This window comes from Amborella trichopoda, chromosome 9 (genome assembly GCF_054954075.1).
Source record: "Amborella trichopoda isolate Santa Cruz 75 chromosome 9, AtrichopodaSantaCruz75HAP2 v2.0, whole genome shotgun sequence".
Taxonomy (NCBI): Eukaryota; Viridiplantae; Streptophyta; class Magnoliopsida; order Amborellales; family Amborellaceae; genus Amborella; species Amborella trichopoda.
The window spans coordinates 45,448,213-45,471,647 of record NC_142344.1 but is presented as its reverse complement, the minus strand read 5'-3'; the positions used below and the strand labels follow the sequence as shown (position 1 = coordinate 45,471,647).

At 36.9% G+C, this 23,435-nt stretch overlaps 1 protein-coding gene across 2 annotated transcripts in view; it reads right to left on the bottom strand.

Moving 5' to 3' along the window:
* HVA22G (HVA22-like protein G) overlaps window positions 1–23,435 on the bottom strand; it is a 34,290-nt gene that overhangs the window by 3,939 nt on the left and 6,916 nt on the right. The window contains exon 7 of one of the 2 annotated variants that reach the window (XM_020662791.2): window positions 21,259–21,591. The exons of the other annotated variant lie outside the window; for it this stretch is intronic. Within the exon in view, the coding sequence (XP_020518450.2) occupies window positions 21,529–21,591 (63 nt within the window). The 3' untranslated portion in view covers window positions 21,259–21,528. Of the gene's footprint in view, window positions 1–21,258; window positions 21,592–23,435 lie in introns of those variants that run through there. 2 annotated transcript variants of the gene reach the window in all.

Sequence of the window (23,435 nt, the reverse complement as noted above, 5' to 3'; positions counted from 1 at the left end):
GGGGATCTCTCTTAACAAATTTGTCATTCAAGAATCGATTATATTTGACATAAACTAGGCCATTGAGCCTCTTTGATTCAAGCCTGTTCTTTTTCTTTGTATGAATCTAACAAGATCAAATAAAACTAATTAATATAAGTATTAAATAATAAAAATTATTAAATATATAATAGTAATACTACAAAACAATCAAAACTAATAACTAATTAACTACTAAAGCACTAAATTACTAATGCAATTATACAAATTACCCCTACCCCTTCAAAAGTACTCTAATTGCGCTCACAAACGGATAAAGAAGTGATTAGGTTTAAGATCTGAATGGCCAACTTTTGTAAATTTGGAGAACTACACCCATGTTGGCTCCACCAATTGGCAGCAAAGATATAGAATAAAATCATGAATAAATAATAGAATTATAAAAATAAAACTTGATTACTTGAACTTAAGAATATTATTACTACCTGGATCAATTTTGGTCATTTGCCTCATCGCCATTGGACTCCCAAAACTCTTTAATGAGCACTTGTAATTTATCCACTTATCAGCACATATAATATCCTGGATCTCCAGATCAAGGACTAGCACATCTACACACTTATTAAATCTAGTCATAATTGTGCCATTTGAGTGCATATCCTTGTCAACATAAAAAAAAAGCTAGGTTCAAATAATAACCAGCTGCATGCAATGGCCGATGTAGCTGCCTATCCCACTTCTCATCCATAATCTCTCAAACAGGCTTATAGCGGTTCTCATCATCATCAAAATTTTGGACTATCTCTCTCTTGTATTCCTCCATGGCCTCATATATGTAGCCCATAGAAGCCTTGTCACTATCAACTATGTGAAGGACTTTGACAAGAGGAAAAAATACCTTAAGACCGCCCTTCAACTATCGCCAAAAAGCCTTAGAAAGGATAATATCTCTCACCTTCTTCCCAACCTAATCCTTGGACCACGTGCATGCACTCTAGTCATTCGAGGTAAACATCTGCCTCAATTGCACTCTCTTCGAATATATGCTATCTAGGCATAAGTACCAGATCGTAAATCTCGTGACCCTAGGCCTCACAATCTCTTTCTTTTTTGTAAATCTACGCATCATGCTGGAGGTGAGATGGTGGCTATAAATGAAATTCGTAACTGACTTTGCCTTCTTCACTACACCTGATATTTCGGTTAAACTTCCAAGAGCCTCAAGCATGAGGTCTATACAATGTGTTGCACATGGTATCCAAAAGATTCTAGGATAAGCTATGCGCAACAAATTAGCAGCAACAACATTAAGAGCAGCATTGTCTGTGACAACCTGTACAACAAGATGCTCCCCAACCTCCTTGATTCCCTTTATGTAATGGGCATCATGGATATAATCAAATGCATCAATAGACCTCAAAAAAATAGTCCCTTAAGGACAGTTCACAAGCAAATCCATCTGACTTCTTCTCTTCCTATCACTCCAAACATCAGTCATAATAGAAATTCCATACTGAGCCCATGCATCCTTCTTAACTTTTACAGCATCCTTTGTGACACTCACTGTTTTTTTCAAACGAGGCTCTGAAAGCTCATATGGGATTGGGGGTTTCATCCCAGGCCCAAATTGGCCAATTGCCTCTACTAAGGCATAGAAGTTGCTTAGGCAAGTAGTATTGAAAGGAATGCTCGCCTCATAAAACCATGTAGCAATAAAAAAAACAACTCAATCTCTCTCTTCCTTCTTCATTATATTTTCAATAGTGGTTTGCTTCTTTGTTTTCTCTCCTGCAACCTCAAGGTCAGGCCAGGGCAAAAAACTATCCATAGGGCCTCTAACCCGAGGTTTCTTACTCTCCGAACTAGAAGCAATTACAACTCCCTTTCCCTTCCCCCTAATAATGGATTGTTCTACCTCTTGACATCCCTCCCCTTCCTCATCACCATCATCATCATAACTTACCCGAACCCCAAACCTACTCTCTGCTATGAAGCAAATTTCTCATCTTTTTTCACTTTCACCATACTCAAAAAATTTGTAATTTCCTCTTTAACAGCATCAGGAGTCGTTTTATATGGGGCAACATCCCCCTTGATACCGGCAAGATGTTCCTTGAACCGGTTTATGCCCCCTTTTGTATCCTTCTCACAAAACTTGCATCTTATGTAATTTTTACCATTAGAATCTTGGTTGTATCCATATTTTCAACCGGGATCACCACTCCTATTAGATCCCGAAGAAGACATATCAAAATAATACAACTTATACAAGCAATAAAAAAATCACTTTAATTGCTCAATCTCCAAACTTCCACCACAAAGATGCTTCTAAGGACTCAAAATCTTCTAAAAAACCCCCCAATAGATTTATAAAACATCACAAATTAAATCTAATATCAATGGGTGATGTTTTGATCAATTTCTCACAACTTTGAGAAACCTTTCGATCCGAAAGAAATCACTAAAAACTAGTTTTTTGAGGGATTTCTCTCTCTAAAATAGGCTTTACTGAGTTTAAGGTTTCAAATGAACCTAAAATCCACATTTTTCGCCCCTTGTATAAAAAAAAATGACACAAAATGCCCCTATCGAGTGGCTTTTCCACCTTTGAGCGGGGCACAATCCTTGGGCGACCGCCTAAATTTGGCCATTGAGCGGTTTCTTGGGCACCTAGGAGGGCACCTAGGATTTTCCGCCTTTTTTGGGTGCCTAGGCCTGCTAGACCGCCTTAGCGGCCGCCCAAGCATTGAGCAATCCGCTTTTTGAAACATTGTGTTCAAGTGACGAATTAACAGCCTTTTCCTCAACAAGATGAGCTAGCTATATAAGGCCTAGACTCTAAAGTATATTCTATTCAGTAATGAGAATTTTATGTCCAAATGTTGTAATTAAACCAAATCATATAACACAGTGAAACATTGCACATAAACTAGAAGAAGAACATCCAAACGTATTACAAATAATAAGACAATGTTACTAACTACTCCTGACACCTCCCTGGAAGCAAATTGACACAAAAAAGATAACGCTCGAAGCAACCACATTTATGACGTCTTCAGTTTTCTTTTCTGAAATAACACTTTGTATTAAAATCGGTAAAAGTATACAACTTGTCGTGTGTAAATGAAAAACAATGGCAAAAGTGTGAGATTTGTGCAGAAATGTTAGCTTGTCAAAAATGCCTACATAGGAGGAAGCCCTAGATATGCAGAGCTCTCATTTGGATGCATGTTCTTTGGCTACGAAGTCTGCATGAGCATTTGCCTTTCTCCACGCGTGCCGAATGGTGACTCGCAAGGACCTTATACAGATGTGTTAGCTTGTCAAAAATGTTGTCGTAGGAGGAAGGCCTAGATACACATAGCTCTTATCCGACGCCCATTTTTTGGCTAGGAAGTCTGCGTGAGCATGCCTTTCTCTATGCCCAAAGGTAACTCAGAAGGATTGGAGAATATCAAAAAACCCGTCGAAGAGGTGTTCAAAAGTCCAACAAAAACAGGAGGATTTTTTGGCTCAATTAATGACATTCTGGAAGTTGCTTCAATAAGTAAAGTTCAACCCCAGCTTTTACTTTTTGAGTTCGATCAACAGAGCCAAAGCTTCTGCTAAGTTGCCTCAAAAACTCCTATCTCGTTAAGCCTATACAATAAGCTTTATGCGACAAACCAAAGATGGATCCATCACCAAATAACGGGGAAGTCGTTGCAAGAAAAGCATTCTTAGGGCCGTTTGGGTGCCTAGAAATGTATTGTCTAGAGAAATACATTACTGGCGAAATACATTATTGTCGAATACATTACCTGAAAATGGGTTTCTTGTTGTTTGAGTAGGATATGGATGAAAGCTAGGAAAAACATTACCCTCATTTTAACTTGAAAAATTGCATAAATTGCACCTCTTGTAATGTGCTTTTTTTTATTTGGGGTACAGTTAATCGTATTTTACCTTTTTTTAGGAAAAATGTCAATTGAAACTAAACTACCAAACCAACTCTCAATTTATGTTACGATATAAATGTTTTACCTCAAGAATCATAAAATCAGTGTTTGCAAAACCGCCCGGGTCGACCCGGACTTGGCCAGGTTACCGCCAGGGGTTAGACCCCCTACCTAACCAACACGAGTGGGTCTCGTACTCGGGCGGTTTATCTACTACCCGACCGGGTTTTTGTTAACCCGATCAGGTAATCTGTCTCTCTATATCTCTCAGGCAGGTAATAGTGTACCCTTCACTCTCCCCCTTCCTCTCTCTCTCTCTACTCTTTGTGAAGTCGATGCCGAGGCACCACTGTCTTTACCCAAAATTAATCATAGGAGATTTCAGCCAAGATTTTGACGCCTTTTCTGGATTTTTTGGCAAATGGTATAAATTTGAAAGTAGCTAAAATGGCAAGGAAAGCTAGCCATGTCCAGAAGTAGTGAAAGCCTGGAGGGTGAGACCAAATCCTAGATTTTGAAGAAGCCTTTCCACAAAGGGTAGGGATGGATAAAAACATAGTTTCAGAGAAGGCAGCAGTTTTTTCAAAAAGTGCTTGGCGGCACCCAAGCTGCCATGGGGGTCTAGGCCGCCTAACGCCTAAGCGGCCACCCAAAACCTGGGCGATCTAGTTGAAAGAAAAAAATCTGATGAATGATAACTGATAATGATCAATCCATAAGAATTTTGATAATCCATAAGACCATAATCCATAAGAATTTTAATAATCCATAAGACCATAATCTCAGTTAAAAAAAGAAGATAGAAGTCGAGAAGAGAATTTTGATAATCCATAAGATCATAATCCATATTTTCATACAATGCTAAAACAGTAAAACAATACAAGCATACACTGATAGTCTGATACACTGTAGACTGTACAAATAAAAGTTAAATAGTAGAACTAGAAACTAGAAAGTAGAAACTAAAAATAAGAAAAAAAATATACAGAAATTCTGAAAATATACAGTCTAGGACACAATAGTCAACACTCAACAGTCAACACTAAACACCAAGAGTCTTCACTCTTCAGTCATCACCACCATCATCATCATCAAAAGGAATAGGGTAAGCTTCATCATATGTAGCAGAATCGAGGCCATCATCATCAGAGTCATCTCCCTCTTCAATACAACGCTCGTCCTCCTCTGTTTCTTCTGAATATGCCTCTTTCTCCTCCTCTTCTTCTACTTCTCTCTCACTAGTATGTGCAGATGAGGCCCTAAGAGTCTTGGCTGCTCTACACTTTTCCGTCTTTTTGTTCTTCTTTAAACTCAGATATTGTACAATTTCCTCTCGGGTAGCCTCAAGAACATTTTTACAAGGGCCAACATCCCCCATCACCACCATCATCATCATCAAAAGGAATAAGGTAAGCTTCATCATATGTAGCAGAATCGAGGCCATCATCATCAGAGTCATCTCCCTCTTCAATACAACGCTCGTCCTCATCTGTTTCTTCTGAATACGCCTCTTTCTCCTCCTCTTCTTCTACCTCTCTCTCACTAGTATGTGCAGATGAGGCCCTAGGAGTCTTGGCTGCTCTACACTTATCCGTCTTTTTGTTCTTCCTTGAACTCAAATATTGTACAATTTCCTCTCTGGTAGCCTCAGGAACATTTTTACACGGGCCAACATCCCCCTTAATACCGGTAAGGTGTTTTTTAAACCGGTAAATGCCCCCATTAGTATCCTTTCCACAATAATTACATTTAATACAATTTTTGTCATTCAGATTCGAGTTATAACCATCCTTCCAACCCGGATCACCACTTCTAAAAGAACCTGGAGAACATATTTTCACAGAATAAGGCTCATTTTCATCACTTTCCGATTCTTTTAAATTCAGAAGTTGTCTAATCTCATCCCGAATAGCTTCAGGAACCTTTTTACAAAAAGCAACTCCCTTTAATACCAGCAAGATGTTTCTTGAATCGGTTAATACCCCCATTAGTATCTTTTTCACAAAAATTACACCTTATACAATTTTTATTGTTTGGTTTTGGGTTATAACTATATTTCCAACCCAGATCACTTCTTCTAGAAGTAGCAGAGATAGATCTATTCAAATGACAAGGAATTTGTTCCTGTTTTTGTTTTAGAGAACAAATATATTGCTTAATCTCCTCTTTGATAGCTTCAGGAACATTTTTACAAGGGGCAACATCCCCCTTAATACCGCCAAAATGTTTCTTAAACCGGTTTATGCCCCATTTCATATCTTTTTCACAAAAATTGCATCTAATACAATTTTTGTCATTGGAATTCGGTTACATCCATATTTCCAAACCGGATCTCCACTTCGGCGAGATCCTGAAAAGACATCTCAAAATAAAATAAGCAATCTAAAAAATAAATTTTTGCACTTACTTTGACTACTCGAACTCCAAACTCCCACCTCTGAGATATTTTCTGGTGCTAAAATAATAAAAAAAACGCTCTAATAGGATTATAAAACTCTAAAACTAAATCAAATCTACCTGGGCGATGTTTGGATCCGTTTTTCGTAACTTTGAGAGACATTTCAATCCAATAAAAGTCACAAAATTTAGTTTTCTTGAGGTTTATTTCTCTCTAAAATGGGTTCTTGTGGTTAGGTTTCAAATGAACCTAAAACCCATTCTTAAAACCCTTAATGTTTCAAAAATAATTAATACAACGAAAAAAAAAAAAAAATTTCGCCTTTAAGCGAGGCACGAGCCCCGGGCGGCCGTTGGGCGCCCACCTACGTGGGTTCTGTACCGCCTACACGCCCGCCAAGGGACTGCCGCCCAGTTGGCCGCCTAAGCCTGGACAATACGCCCAAGCCTTCTAGACCACTTAGGCAGCCTCATAAGCGTTGGGCGGTCCGCTTTTTTGAAAACTGGAAGGCAGGTTCCATGCTTCCTTCAAGGTAAAATTTAATGAAAGCAGTAGAAGAGAAGAAATAACAAAAAATCCATGGAAGAAAAACAAAAGAAATAGCAAAAAATACATCGGCCAGGACCTCTCGAGTCAAGCCGAGTTACTCAGACCAAGCCCGGCCCATGGCCGGGCTCCATGCCCGAGTAGTGGTTCCCTACACCGGTCAAGACAGAGATCAATTATTCATGTTTAACTTTGTGAATGGACAAATGAATGGCAACACCATTTTTCTAATCTATGCCGAGACTTGTTAGGCATGGGCTCCAGATCCATGACAATGGTATATTTTCATCTAAATTATCACTACATGAAGCATAACCAGAATCATCTTGGTTTGGGGGTTTGGAGTTATAGAGAGAGAAGGAGAAAGAATTGAATTGCAAGGGAATCAGCAAGACATTTCACGAAAATAATATGCACATTAGGAATAAACAAAAGAAAGGAATCTTATCCAGAACTCATGTGCAAACCGCCAACAAGGAAAGGAAAAATGAACTCAAAATGCTTTTCCCACTTTACAATCTTTCATATAATCAAAGACAATATGCACATTAGGAATAAATAAAAGAAAGGAATCTTACACAGAACTCACGTGCAAACCGCCAACAAGGAAAGGAAAAATGAACTCAAAATGCTTTTCCCACTTTACAATCTTTCATATAATCAAAGACCCAATATTCGTTTTTCTATATGAAGCTATCTAGATCACCATAAATGAATCAAGTTAAACTGATTCATGGTGCGAAAAATCTAAGCAATTTACAAATGCTTAGACTCAATCGACACAACTAAAATTTTTAGGGCTTTGTTATCCTGCCCATCCAGGGTTTCTTAGATGTTTTGAAGTTATGGTCCAATGAAGGAGTAATGAAACAAAGGTAGCAACTAGACTTAGGCTACTAAGTTCTAGTAAATTGCAACCAACGTTCAACCAAACCAAGAAGTTCCCTCAGTGTCTTGAGTATGACCTTTGGCAATCAAACAAGTGAAATTATTCCTGCTCCAGCCAGAGCATACTGTCCAATTGCTCCCTCAGGTACAACCCAAGCTAGAAGTATCCTTAGGTCCCCAAATTTTGGGGATATAACCCCTTGACCCTATCAACAAACCTTAAAATAAATAAATAAATATATAAAACATAATAAAATATCAAAATGCAGTCTCTACGTGCTTGAAAAAAAATGTCTGGAGATTGAATAAGGACTGCCCCACCTCAAAAAAAGAAAAAACCTAAGATTGAACAAGGACCATACCATTTTTTAATAGCAAATCTAAGTGTTGAAGAACTCAAAATTCAAATTTGTTTTTTCAAATAATCATCTGGTGATACTTGGGTTGGGTTTTTATACCCAAGTAACTCTATTGCCTAAGGGAGTAGACATGCTAACAAACAAACCTCTTCCATGGCTAAAGGCAGAGCATTAAAGAAGTATATTTTATTCTTTTTAAGATAATTGTTTGTATTATGCACTTGTACAATTGAAGTAAACGGAAAAAGAACTTCGAGGAGTAAATGATTGTCTCGCTAAATCAATATTAGATTGTTATAGCTATACATATGAGCAGTGTCCAAAAAGTTATCAATCCATATCGAGATCAGTAGCGAACAAACCAGTTCCAAAACCGGGAACCAATCCGATTTAGAAGGATTTGCCATGTTCTGTCAGAGTCTTTGAGAACAAGGGCGACATTGTAAGGAATCGGGTGATATGAATCGACTGAATCTCCTGGTTCCCACCCAATTAATTTTTTAAATTTAAAATTTTTATTTAATTACTTTAGATAAAATAATAATGTTTTAATATTCTCCAAATCGACATTGTAAGGAATCGGGTGATATGGATCGACTGAATCTCCTGGTAATTTTTTAAATTTAAAATTTTTATTTAATTACTTTAGATAAAATAATCATGTTTTAATATTCTCCAGATCGGAAAAGAGAACAGCAATCCGGATCAGTCCAGTAATTGGCCGGTTCACCTAGTCAATCCAGGTTTTTAAACACTAGATATAAGTTTAGAGTCTCTAAATAATTTACAAGTAGAAATAACTACAATTACCAAAATTAACTAAAGAATTATAATGATTCACACCGTTAAAAAAGTTCACTCATCCTAATAATAACATAATTTAAACAGAACTATCACATACATAAAAATGATGGTAACATATAGAAAGCATGAAAATTCAACAAAATAACGTGAAGCAGTACACCTAATATTGGCTAGAATGAATTTTGGCAACAGAATTACATTCTATTGAACAAGATATATAATTTTGTGGGGTCATCCTATGGACCTTCAGTAATTAAGGGGGCTAGATGAACATGATTAGATAGGGTAGCATGATGCCAGGGTCCTATTGAAGGCTTGTTAAGGCGAACGAAGAGATTTTGAGTCTGTGTGTGATCGAACTAATAAGTATTACTTTGAAGGTTGGCACCAAAAAATGGTGAAACCATGAAATCAAAAATTGTTAACAAGTCAAACCAAATTATCATTCATTGTTTCTTGGAAAGAAATCATCCATCATCCATAATATGGAAATTCAACAAATGACATCCCCAACCATGCTATTACAATCCAGCAATATATATGATCCGTGTTGCTCAAAACTGTTAAAGTTTACATATGCCTCAACGAGACATGAAAAACATTAGAAATTGGACTTGGGCTTAAGTAGTTAGGAGTTGACATTTGCAACACCAAACCTCTAAGTCCGATTCCTACCAGTGAACCACATAAAAAAAGACCTAAAAATCATCAATTTGATCCCTATTTCACAATAACCATAAAGTCATTATTATATCCGAAAGACAAGAGTTTAATGGTATAATCTACAAGGTGTTTGTAGGAACAAGAATAGAAACAAAATAAAGATTAAAACCAGCAACATTTATTGACTCGGTAAAAACATTAGAGATTTTAAGTAACTTGCTACAGTACAAAATATGAAGAGCACCCTTTGAACCAATGTCAACACCAAAAGAGACCTTTTTGGAAAATATTTGATGAGTGTAACTTTTATCTCTAAGAAACCAACTTTACATAATGATAGGGTCACACTAGGGCTGGTGCATTTATGTTGTTAGAGAAGGACAAAAAAAGAAGAGAGGTTGCACCGGGCATGGTATGCTAATGATGTTGCATTTGGAGTTTGCCCCTTGTGGGTGCAGGGATGTTCATGAAATTTTTTGCATTTTAGTCGTTGAACCAATATCAACACCAAAAGAGACCTTTTTGGAAAATATTTGATGAGTGTAACTTTTATCTCTAAGAAACCAACTTTACATAATGATAGGGTCACACTAGGGCTGGTGCATTTATGTTGTTAGAGAAGGACAAAAAAAGAAGAGAGGTTGCACCGGGCATGGTATGCTAATGATGTTGCATTTGGAGTTTGCCCCTTGTGGGTGCAGGGATGTTCATGAAATTTTTTGCATTTTAGTCGTTGATAGAGAAGAACATGTCCAGAGAATTATTGCACTTGTTAGCCGTAGAGAGAAAAGATAAAGAAATCCCATATGATATAGAATTTCCAATTGGTAATAACCTTCACTTAAGGGACTGTTATCCAAAAGAGGTAAGATAACTCCATTTTGAATTCCCTTATGGGATATTTTGTATATAAAAGTTGTTAAAGAAAGATTAAAAAAATATAACTTTATGAGGTGTACGAATCTGCTAAAAATATTATCTCTCTACACCTAAAAGGGCCTCTCTCTACCAGTTCTCTCTATAGAAACCCTATAATGAAGAACCCATAGGTAATCCAAGAGCTCTAAAGCATTCCATCAAAGGCTCGAGAATTACATTATGTCTATTAATATTACATTGCCGGTTATAATGCTGGTAGTCAACCTAGGGATGCGAGCATCAAACTCTCAAACCGGAAGAGATGCACGCAGAAAGGAATGAAAAGGTATGTGATTTCTAACCAATCCATTAGTATATGCGTGTTTCCACTGCTTTTTGAATTCTCTAAAATCCAACATTGGTATCAGAGCCATTGCCATAGAAATCTGCCCTGAAATCTGATGGTCGACATGCTAAAACACAAAAAATTGTATTTTCTAGCACTTTTCGGATATTTTTTGTGCTTTTTGGGGACATTTTCGGACGTTTGTAGGCCCCTTGAAAGTCACGAGTAATCCAAGGACTCATTGTGCTCCCACAAGCGCAAACACTTCGCGTGCGGGATGATTGGGCAAGCCAAAAGATGCGCCGAGAGCACCCTGGCTGCTCTGGTCCCTTGACAACCCATTGCGAGGGACCACCACGAGCATCCATTCAAGTGCCTGTAGACGCTCACAGATCTGCACGTGCACGCAAGGAGTGCATGGTCCCACACAATGGCCCTCTATGATCCTGCAAGATCACACACTAGTGCATGGGCGTGCGTGCCTAGCGCATGCGCTGCACAAATGTCACACACAAGTGCGTGCACCAGCACCAATGCTGCGCGATGGACGTGTAGTGGACCGGTAGGTGCATGCACCGAAATGGACGTGTTGTGCACACGCACACATGTTGCATGTGCAGCACACCTACCATATGTGCGTACTTTTATTTATTCGGTGGCCTGCCCCTGAGGCCGCAATCTTGGATTCCAAGGAATGCTGAAAGTAGCAGAAACACAAAAACAAATAAATTGGATAGAAATCACATATGATTTTCCAGATTTGATTCATCTTGGGCGGTTAATGTGATCCTTATGTTTCTTTCTACGCGTGTCTCCTCCAATTCAAGAATTTGATACTCACATCTCTAAGCCGACTAACAATTACTAGAACTGTCAATTTAATATACACAGCGCAATCCCAAAATTTTAATGGAATGCCCGAGAACTCTTGAATCACCTTTGGGTTCTTCATTTTAAGGTTTCTAAAGAGAGAACTAAAAGAGAGAGGGAGACCCTATTACGTGTACAGTGAATATTTTTGAGAGGTACGTAGACCTCATGAAGTTCTTTTCTCTCGCTATTTAGCAACTTTTATATAGAAAATATCCTATAAAAGAATCTTATCCAATAAAGAGTTATCTTTCCTCTTTTGGATAATATTCCCTCAAGTGAAGCTTATCTCCAATTGAAAATCCCATATCACATGGGATTTCTTTACCTTTTCTATCTACCATTAACAAGCACAATAATTCTATGAACATCCTCTTCTTTATTAGCCACTTAAAACGTATAAAATTTCAAGGACATCTCGACACCTACAAGGGGTGGAATCCAAATCCAACATCTCAAACTTGTTCCACAATGAGTACTAAAAGATGTCAGATCCCATAACCTCATGGTGACACATCATAATACAATAACTCTCTCATACTCTATTGGGAAATGCATCGTAAGACCTTAAGGAGCATACATCTTTATAAAGAGAACCACATTAAGCCTCCATCACATTAACATGGGACACCTCATCTCTTCTCATTCAAAAAACACTGCAACTGAAAACATCATTCTCATGCAAGCCAAGAAATTCAATTGCAAAAATATACAGTATTAGTTTTTTTGAAAATATTTTGCAAAAGTACACCTAGCATAAAAAACCTCAAGTCGTTGATTAGCTAATGAGCATCTTTAGAGTACAATTTCTCTCTAGGTGCCAATCGAAGTGTGACACCAATGATCTTTCCCTAGGCCTATTAATTTTCTGTTTTATTTAACTACTTTTCTAGTTTTGTCCCCCACTCAGCCAAATCATACATGACCATAGGAGTGCATGCTAAAGTAGAAAACAAAATCTCCCCTTCCTAATATTGTCACAGGGGTCAATAAGGGCACTCTGGGTCATTAAGTGACTGGCTATATCTCGCACGATATAACAAGGAACAAGAATCATCTTGTACACCTCTACCTCTATGGTAGTAGTCGTCTCGCTAAGTATGTGTGGTATGAGTTACACGCCATGGTGCAAATGATAAAATATACTAGGATCCACATAGGATTTACACCATGCAGGTCATAATTCAATCGCAACTAGTGTTATCAGGATCATACCGGTGAAGGAACTGGTCCACTTAAAACCAGTCCAACTAGCGGTGACCGGTAAGACCTTTTCTACATATATAAATAATTTAAAATTTGACAAAATTGCAAAAATTCAAAAAAATAGAACAAAAATATTGGGTAAAACTATTGAAAACTTGGAATTTTTTACAGTTAAAAAATCTCCTATTTTAACCAACTTGTGCAAAAGTTTAAATATGGGAGGATTCTAATTAGTAAATTACATGATTTTAAAAGTAAAATTAATATAACATATGACATCCCTATTTATAAAGTTGAAGAGCCTCATTGAAGAAGAACTAGGTGTACTTTTGCCCCCATTAAAGAGAGAGAAAACAGGTGGTTCCAAAGAGAGGGATAGCAAGTTTTTAAACAAAAAGAAAAATGTAGCAAAAAAGTGAAGAATGCATGGCAAAACGGTAAGTAAGAAAAACTTCCTTTTAACCATTTAGGGTGACAATTTTTGTAGAAATCTTGAGATCTTTTGGATTAAAGATTTTGGAGATAAAATATCATGTGCGAGGGGGAAAAGATTGGGCCAGTTTATCCAAGAGAACTAGCAAAACTAGCGATCAAGCCAGTTGAACTAGTCAACCACCAGTTTTGACCGGTTCTCAAGAAATACCAGTTTAGTGCATATGATCGAAGAGGGGTCTGGTCATTGGTTCTGCTGATCGAACTACTGATTCGATCCAGTTTCGATAAGCATGGTCGTAACCATGCATCCCATCGCACCCCATGCATCCCTAGGTCTCACCCAAGCAACTAACCCGAGCATCCCTGATGTGCACACCTGGCTTTCATACAGGCTACATGATCCAGTGGGGCGACATATGGATCATGTTGATTCCTAACTAACTATGAAACGTCATCTTGATCTCATATTGAGGCGATACACACCATGCGTCTCGGCCTCCAATGTCCCAGACAATGAGGCTGGTCAATGTTGTGCGAGAGAGAGGAACAAGCCTGCCGTCGATATATCTGAAAATGAACAAGCGTCCTAGCGGGCTATTGTTAATGTGCAATCAAAACCATGTGTTTGTGCTATGAACAAACCATAGTACCATAAATCTCACGTAATGGTAAATCAGAAAACAGCATCCATGTACTGATAGAGTCAGACAATAATAATGGCATAGAAAATCAATTAGGAACTCCCAGGTCCCAATACCTTGACACAAGCCTTATACTTATTTCAACATATATGCTTAGTCACAAGTCTACCACCATCATTCTAGGGAGATACCATGTCAATGACTACCACTTTCTTCTTAATGACACCTCACACATAGTGATTACCCAGTCTCTACGCACTATGTCAGCAGGCGATACTTGGGATGGGATCACTTGTGAAAGATTGTGCCGCGTGTTATCACCAAAACACACATCATAAGCTCTTCAGCACTCACTATGTGATCCCTTGCTTTGCAAGTTCCTGATAAGCCAAAAGCTCTCCTGTAATGCTACTTATCAATCCATATAGTTTGTTTCCATATAGGACATGCCAATCATGTCTACTAACTTGCTACACCAAGAAATTGTTCCCACTGCCAGAGTTGAGACATTTTCTAATGTCCACCATCAATAATCCAGGTCACCCATCTAATTAGCCTACTCCACCCTCATAGTGGGGATCAGTTTCTAGAAAGATCCATTAGTCTATGGTTCTCTTGGAGAAATCAAAGTGTCAAGTCCACAGTGTGCCAAGGTTCCAGACTTGGATTGCTTTAGTAGCGACTCAACAAGCCCTATAGCACATTTCATCTTTTTCTTTTAAATTTCTTCTTCTTGCATCTTGTTTCTTCTTACTTCTTCTTTTCTACTTCTTGCTTCTTTTTCTTCTACTTTTTTTTTTTTTTTTATTCTTCTTCTACTTGCTTCTCGTTTCTAGCTTTTGCTTCTTCTTCTTTCTTCTTGCTTCTTCTTCTTCTTCTTCTTCTTCTTCTTCTTCTTCTTCTTCTTCTTCTTCTTCTTCTTTCTTCTTCCATTTTTTTAAAAAACACATTTCCTTTTTTTTTTTCTGTGCCTTCTCATGGCATCATCATGCCTTTTCATGACATGACAAACTAGGACTTCAATGTCTTGTTTTTATAAACACAATTTCTTTTTTATGCCTTCTCATTAGGCACCCTCATGCCTTTTTACGGCATCAACATGCCTTTTCGTGCCTTGCCATTAGGATCCTGTCAACTCATAATATCGAGATCATTGAACTCCTACTGTTCTCAATGACATATCCTTTTCAAGAAATATCACCCGAACATCCATATAGTCAAGTTTCAGAGCCTAACTCAATATAATGGCAAATAAGAGGCGAACTAATACTATTCTCGCCTCCAGGGGAGAATGTGTCAATATAGTCCACACACTCAATTAGGTGAACCCTTTCACCACTTTTCAGGTTTTGTGCTTTGCCTATAGTCCCATCAACCTTTCTATCATAGGGAAGATCCAAATATCCACAAGTTTCCATACTCGGTTCTTCTTCATTGAACTTTTATCTCTTAGTCCATTGCGGCAATCCACTTGCCAGCAATAAATGATCTCAATGTTGCCTAATATGAACCCAGTTCATTCTCATTAATGGAGATGAAAGCTTGATCTTTCCTCTTCAATCCATTAATGGAGATGAAAGCTAGATCTTTCTATCATAGGGAAGATTCAAAAATCCACAAGTTTCCATACTCGGTTCTTCTTCATTGAACTTTTATCTCTTAGTCCATTTAGGCAATCCACTTGCCAGCAATAAATGATCTCAATGTTGCCTAATATGAACCCAGTTCATTCTCATTAATGGAGATGAAAGCTAGATCTTTTCAATCCACTTGCCAACAATAAATGATCTCAGTGTTGCCTAATATGAACCCAGTTCATTCTCATTAATGGAGATGAAAGCCAAACCATTCATCTTCAATCTCAATAACTTTGAGGAACTCTACTGCATGCACTCCTATGAGGCTCAAGAAACAATGGTAGTTCTCTCCCAATGGTGGCTCAGGAAACAATGATGGTTCTCTCCTCAATGACCATGTGAATGCTCCTATTATCATCCTTTAGTGGAGGAATCTCCTCACCATTCTCTAGTTGAGATCAATACTCATCGAAGACCTTTAATTTTAAGGAACGTCAGCTCAAAAAGTCCACATCGCAGGATTCAACATTCTTCCAATCACCCTCTTCAAACTCACAACCCAAGACATACCCATCAAAGTTCTTACAAATGTAATCAGGCTTAATACTACCAACCTTTAGGTTAGCTCATTGCCAAATGGAATGACAAGAAGAACTGACACCTAGAGATGATATTTGACCGGTCCATGACTAGAAAATTGAACATTAAGGATTTTTTACTGGTCCATAACTACTTTAAGGGGCTTTAAGATACGCATATCAAAGGCACCCTATTCCAGATGCACACAGTAGTGATGCAAAAAATAAATCAGGGTTTTTTTTATTTATTTATATATATATATATATATATATATATATATATATATATATATATATATATATATATATATATATATATATATATATATATATATATATATATATTTTTATATATTCTTGATTTTATATTTGGTGTTATTTAGGTTTTCAGCTTATTTAGATTTATTTTTGTATTGTTTTTGTTGTAGAGATTTGAGACGTATAAAGGATATTTATTTTAGAATTTTAGGAGTTATCTTTTAGATAGAGAGAAATAGGAAGGACTATCTTAAATGATATGTTCTAATCATTAGAAAATTTTTTGAAACCTTTTGATAAACATGTAATCAAAAAGGTTATCTTTTTTAGGAAAGAGAGGAGTTTTAGAAGGAGAGATAAATGTATTTTAATTTATTTATTTTATTTTTTCAATTGTATTTAAAGGGGAAAGGTCCCTCTTTGTAAACAGAGAAGAGATTGGAATTAATAAAGAAAGGACTATCTTAAATGATATGTTCTAATCATTAGAAAACTTTTTGATAAACAGGTAATTAAAAAGGTTATCTTTTTTAGGAACGAGAGGAGTTTTAGAAGGAGAGATAAATGTATTTTTATTTTTTTATTTTATTTTTTCAATTGTATTTAAAGGGGAAAGGTCCCTCTTTACAAATAGAGAAGAGATTGGAATTGATAAAGAGTTGATCTTGTGAAAGGATCTTTTTGGGGTAGATTCCCTTGCAGACCTTAAGAGACGGTATATTCTGCCAAACTTTTATTTTTTTGGTTATTATTTCTCCATGCATCAGTTCATATCAGAGAAAGTAAGATCCAGCTTTCGTAATGCCACTGAAAGCTAATGTTGCTATAGATGATCGCTTGGGACAAGCTTTAGACAATTTTCCCATAGTCATGGAGGATGTTCGAACCGAGGTACATGACATGAATCAACGATTACAACGGTTGGAGAACTATCTTCATTGCGAAGAGGGTGCTTGCAACCATGAAGATTTGACACCAGATTTTATGGTAGACATGAATCAGTCCTGAATGTGACAATCTCATTTTGATGCAAGATCGTGATCTTCTCAAGTTTTACGAGGATCTTGAAAAAGAAAAAGAAATGACGATTGAGCCCGAGATCCAAGTGTTAAAAAGTATCGAGACGCATGGTGGGACTTCTTTTTTATTTTATTTTTATATTTTCTTGATTTTAGATTTGGTGTTATTTAGGTTTTTAGCTTATTTAGGGTTATTTTTGTATTTTTTTTGTTGTAGAGATTTGAGGGGTATAAAAGATATTTATTTTAGAATTTTAGGTGTTATCTTAGATAGAGAGAAATAAAAAGGCCTATCTTAGATGATTTGTTGTAATCTTAGAAAGTCAATCTTTTAATTAGAAAGGTTATCTTTTTTAGGAAAGAAAGGAGTTTCAAAAGGAGAGATAAATGTATTTTATTTATTTATTTTATTATTTCAATTATATCTAAAGGGGAAAGGTCCCTCTTTGTAAACAGATAAGGGATTGGAACTTAGTAAAGTTGATCTTGTGAAAAGATCTTTTTGGGGTAGATTCCCTTGCAGACCTTGAGAGAGGGTATATTCTCTGTTAACTACTTGATGCAGGGAGAAATAATAACAAACCAAAAAATAAAAATAAAATAGAGTTTGATAGAATACGAATCCTTCTCTCGCAACACCATATTGTTACAAAGCACAGGACATCGTTTCCTGCTGACGAATCCCATGATCCTGAGAGAATGTCCTCGACAATTCAACTATAAACTCGCACCCCCCCTTCAGTTTTGAGAATAATAATTCTCCCCCCTTACTGGTTCTCAACCTCCAATTTAAATCTATTGAAGCAATAAGTAGCCTTTGATTCAAGTGAGATTAAGTAATATTGACGAATGGTGCAAGCATTGATATTGGAATTTGTCATAGGACCTCCATCCAAGGGACAAATACAAAAGTCCAAATAACTTCTAAAGGTTCTTTCAGTCTTTGTACCTTATAAAAAAAGGGGTTTTCGAGTGGATGTTACCATTCTATTGGAAGAATTAATCAAATATACATCTTTTCAAGACGCCTACCACTAGAACAAGGGGAGCTAAGCAAATCCGTCTTCCTCCCATGCTATGTTCTAATATTCCTAATTCCACAATCCAACTATGGAAAATGAATGAGCATCCAGCACCCCGTGCGTATCCTAGCATGGATAGTGAAGTAGACGACTCATGTTGCCTTCAACTTACTGCATATATGAGTGAAGTGGTGTGTCCATCTCCCACGACGTTGTAGGTCAAGGTTGATCACTGGAGAGCTCTGATTGTCTCACCTCTATTTGCTACCAGCACCCTCAACCACCATGTCATCTTTCCTCATGAGAATTCTGCCACTCAGTTTGTCACTGCCCTTGGGCCCACCCACCTTGGCAAGTAAGCCAATGCTACTATCACTCATAGAGCGGCACCATGCCTCTAACTCCAAATGCAAAGATGAGCCATCATCAATATCTCCACCTGGTACCCAGGAATGAGGAAGTGACTCGAGCATAAAGCACCATTTGCACCTACTGCTTCAATAATGCCAATAACACTCAAGTCACAAATCCCTACAATTATTTTCCTCAAATGCTCCCTCATGAAAACATTTGGCGGCATGTCAAATGCTCACATGAGTGCATGCGATATGGTTGTTGAGGCGAAGGCTTGCCTTACATGCCTCGTTATTGGAAAACTTGCAGACTGACCTTTTTGGTCACAGTGCATGCGGCTTGCAAACTAACCTTTTTCGTCACAGTGCATGCTATTCGGCATGGAGTAGTGTGTATTATGATCATCAATAATCCATGTATGAACAGTTAGATTTTCCAATATTGCCTGCTCCTCAAGCAGGTACAGAAAAAAAAAAAAACACATATCATGCTACTCGGCATAGAGTAGTGTGTATAATGATTATCATTAATCCATGTATGAACGGTTAGATTTTGCAATAGTGCCTGCTCAAGCAGGTACAGAAAAAAAAAAAAACACAATCATGCTACTCGGCATAGAGTAGTGTGTATAATGATCATCAATTAATCCATGTATGAACGGTTAGATTTTGCAATCCTGCCTGCTCCTCAAGCAGGTACAGAAAAAAAAAACACATATATTCCAACCGTCTAAACATAATGTGGGCAATCCAAACATTGAAATGTCTCAAAAAACGCTAGGCGTCCCCTAGGCGGCTGGCCTGGCGCCTATGTGGGCGCCCAGAACCTCAAGCGCACTGTAGTACAAATTTTTAAGATATATATATAAGTGTCAATTTTGTAATTTATTGCATTTGAAAATATTTTACATACGTTTTTATAACAAATGTATGACATATTGGCGAAAATATTTTACATACGTTTTTATAACAAATGTATGACATATCAGCATATCACATGTTGAGAATAAACTTAAATATTTTACATACGTTTTTATAACAAATGTATGACATATCGGTATATCACATGTTGACAACTTTATCAATCCACAAAAAATTAAATTTTTAGTGGCAACTTTATCAATCCACAAAAAATACTTTCGATTCTCATAAATTACTTTAGATTCTCATAAATACATTTAGCACAAAGATTAAGGGTGTTTATTTCACTTTGGGGGTTAAAAATAACCCCCATCATATATTTTTACTATCGTGGGGGTCATAATGACCCCCTTTGCCCTTTTGGGCATCGTAAAAAAATGAAAAAGGGTCTACAGCCTTGGGCCCTTTTGGGCGACGTAAAAAACGAAAAAGGGTCTACAGCCTTGGGCATTGGGGGCCCGCCTGGCTCGTCTGTCTAGGTACATCCGCCCGTGTTGGGCATTGGGCGTCCGCCTGGCTTTCCTGTCTAGGTACATCTGCCCGTGTTGGGCTGCCTAGGTCTGGGAGTGTGGTGGTTATGGTCTAGGGCGCCTAAGCACCGGGCAGACCGTTTTTTGAAACCATGCCTAACAGTCTATGTCTGTAAATGTGTAAAGAAAATCAAAGTAAATAAATAATTGGGGCAAACGAGTTAAGAAAATCATAGTAAATAAATAACTGGGACAGACGAGTTCGTTCGCACACGGTTGAACATTCACAAAAAGTGTCATTATATACAAACTTCCTCAAGTCTTCAAGAACCAAAAAAGACCCACTTCCAAAGCGACCCGAAGAAAAAATTTCGCGCAACCAGATAAATCAGCATCAGATCAGATCTGGAGTGCAAGGCTACTGATCCTTGTCATCAAAACCCCACATCAAAAAAAGGCAACCTGATTGCAGCCTATAATCCAACATGGCCTGCAATCATTTTTCCTAGCCCCTATCGGCATCTGTTTTAGAGTATGCCCTGAGAAGTGTCACGAGATGCAAAGGGAACAAGAAACGTCAACCCTATAACTATCAAAATTCTCCTTGAATGATAAGGACGTACTCCAACAAGTTGGTAGACTGTGAAGGACAGGAGCAATATCATATGGTAGACTGTGAAGGACAGGAGAAATATCATATGGTTTCTTAAAGTATTATGGTTTGAGGAAGATTATTTGGCTACCATGGTGAGAGAGAAAGGAAAACTACGTACTGATCCACAATATTCTCTGTCCACGGAAAAGCTCCCTTGCAGAGGGGGAGTGAATAGTAATCCATTAAATATACACCAATATTACCTTCTAAAGAATAACATCACTCCCAGTCGATCATCACTCCCAATCAATCATACTCATGCATTTCGATTTCAGTCAATCATTCACTGATCATTCACTCATACTCATTTCAATTTCACTAAGTTAGAGTTAGTAGATGCACAACTGCATCAGCTGAAGTCATTTACATTCAGCAGTAGCTTCAGTTCGATTTCAGTAGTTTTACTACTCTCCTCACACATTCAGAAAACAGAAACAGAATGACACGTTGAACACCATGAGAATTCCACTTGTATCAGCTCCATTCTTTCATCTTATTGTTAGTCAAATCAAGTCCAGGATCACTCCAGTATAACTGTTAATCACTATTACAAGTGTTCCATACTTCTTAAATCTAAAAGTCTATATTTCTGCCATAGAATGCATATAGTTTGCCACAGTATTGTCATCACTCATCAACACTATCCTTATCACTCGACCTCATGCATCCATCTAAGATTCTAGTTAATACCTGCACTTCAACAAAAAGCATCTAAGATTCATATAGTTTGCCACAGTATTGTCATCACTCATCAACACTATCCTTATCACTCGACCTCATGCATCCATCTAAGATTCTAGTTAATACCTGCACTTCAACAAAAAGCATCTAAGATTCTAGTTAATACCTGCACTTCAACAAAAAGCAAAGAACTAACATCACAATTCATCCGCAACACTCAATTACACCTCCACTTGCAGTGCAAAGCATATAAATAATATCAAATCAATCTATCGGACATACTCATGTTGCATTTAGATAATCAACACCTAAACTTTATTATCAACCAGAGAGTAAAATGGTGTTGATAATAAAAGTGATTCTAATTAAAACCTATTCTTCCATAAAAAGCATCCAAACTTTATTATCAACCAGAGAGTAAAATGCTGTTGATAATAAAAGTGATTCTAATTAAAACCTATTCTTCCATAAAAAGCATCCATAAAAAGCATAAAGTTATTATAAACTTTACATTTAAATAATGAATATTTGTAGTGCAAAGCATATAAATAATATCTGCAGTGCAAAGCATATAAATAATATCAAATTAATCTATCGAACATACTCATGTTGCATTTAGATAATCAACACCTAGTGATTCTAATTAAAACCTATTCTTCCATGAAAAGCATATAGTTATTATAAACTTTACATTTAAATAATGAATATTTGCAGTGCAAAGCATATAAATAATATCTGCAGTGCAAAGCATATAAATAATATCAAATCAATCTGTCGGACATACTCATGTTGCATTTAGATAATCAACACCTAAACTTTATTAATTTTCCATAAAAAGAACTTTATTATTCTTCCATAAAAAGCATAAAGTTATTATAAACTTTACATTTAAATAATGAATATTTGCAATTTATTATTAAATATTTCAAAGTTATTATACATTTAAATAATAAATATTTCCAATTTATTATTAAATATTTCAAGCCCTAGAAGTGATTGGTCTTGTAATATGTTTTCTGGACAGTCCATTTCAAGCCCTAGAAGTGATTGATCTTGCAACATGTTATAACATGTTTCTGGAAGTGATCGATCTTGTAACATGTTTCTGGACAGTCCATTTCAAGTATTCACAGATCTGCCAGATTGGCACTATTTTGGAGCTTCAAGTTCCATATTCAACAGCAGAAATAGATTTGCAGGCTATTATAGGGGTTTCAGGAGCTGGAACTGCATTTTCTGGCAGAGTTTTGAGATGTGCCTTTACCAAATATAGTAACGCCAAGGTTCTACAAAAACTGCCTCAATTTAGTAAAGCATCATGATTTAGAAATAAACATGTGGATAACCATTACATTATTCATGCCCTGAAAATATTTCATTTATTGGATCATCAGAAAAAACAAACACAGGAACCACTGTCATTCCACACCACAATATCACTTAATTGATTCAATTGATTCATTCATGTAACTATTAGAAAATAAACATCACTATACATTACATCAATCACTCCACAATACTCGTTCATTCATTGAATCAGCTGAGAAAGCACCCCAAGATCATTTCAACAGATATCGCAGATGGAAGGGCTAGTATTAAATCAAATCTCATCATTAAACGCCACAAGAAGGATAAGAAGGATAAGAGATAAACATGTGGACAACCATTACATTATTCATGCCCTGAAAATATTTCATTTATTGGATCATCAGAAAAAACAAACACAGGAACCACTGTCATTCCACACCACAATATCACTTAATTGATTTAATTGATTCATTCATGTAACCATTAGAAAATAAACATCACTATACATTACATCAATCACTCCACCAAGAGAATAGCCATCCAGAAAGGCAATAATATAGTAATATAGCTCTCATCATTATGTCCCCCAAGAAGGCCAATAGAAAAGAGAACATGAATCCCATAGAAAGTATGGAACAGAAGAGCCAAGCAGAGGGAGGGGC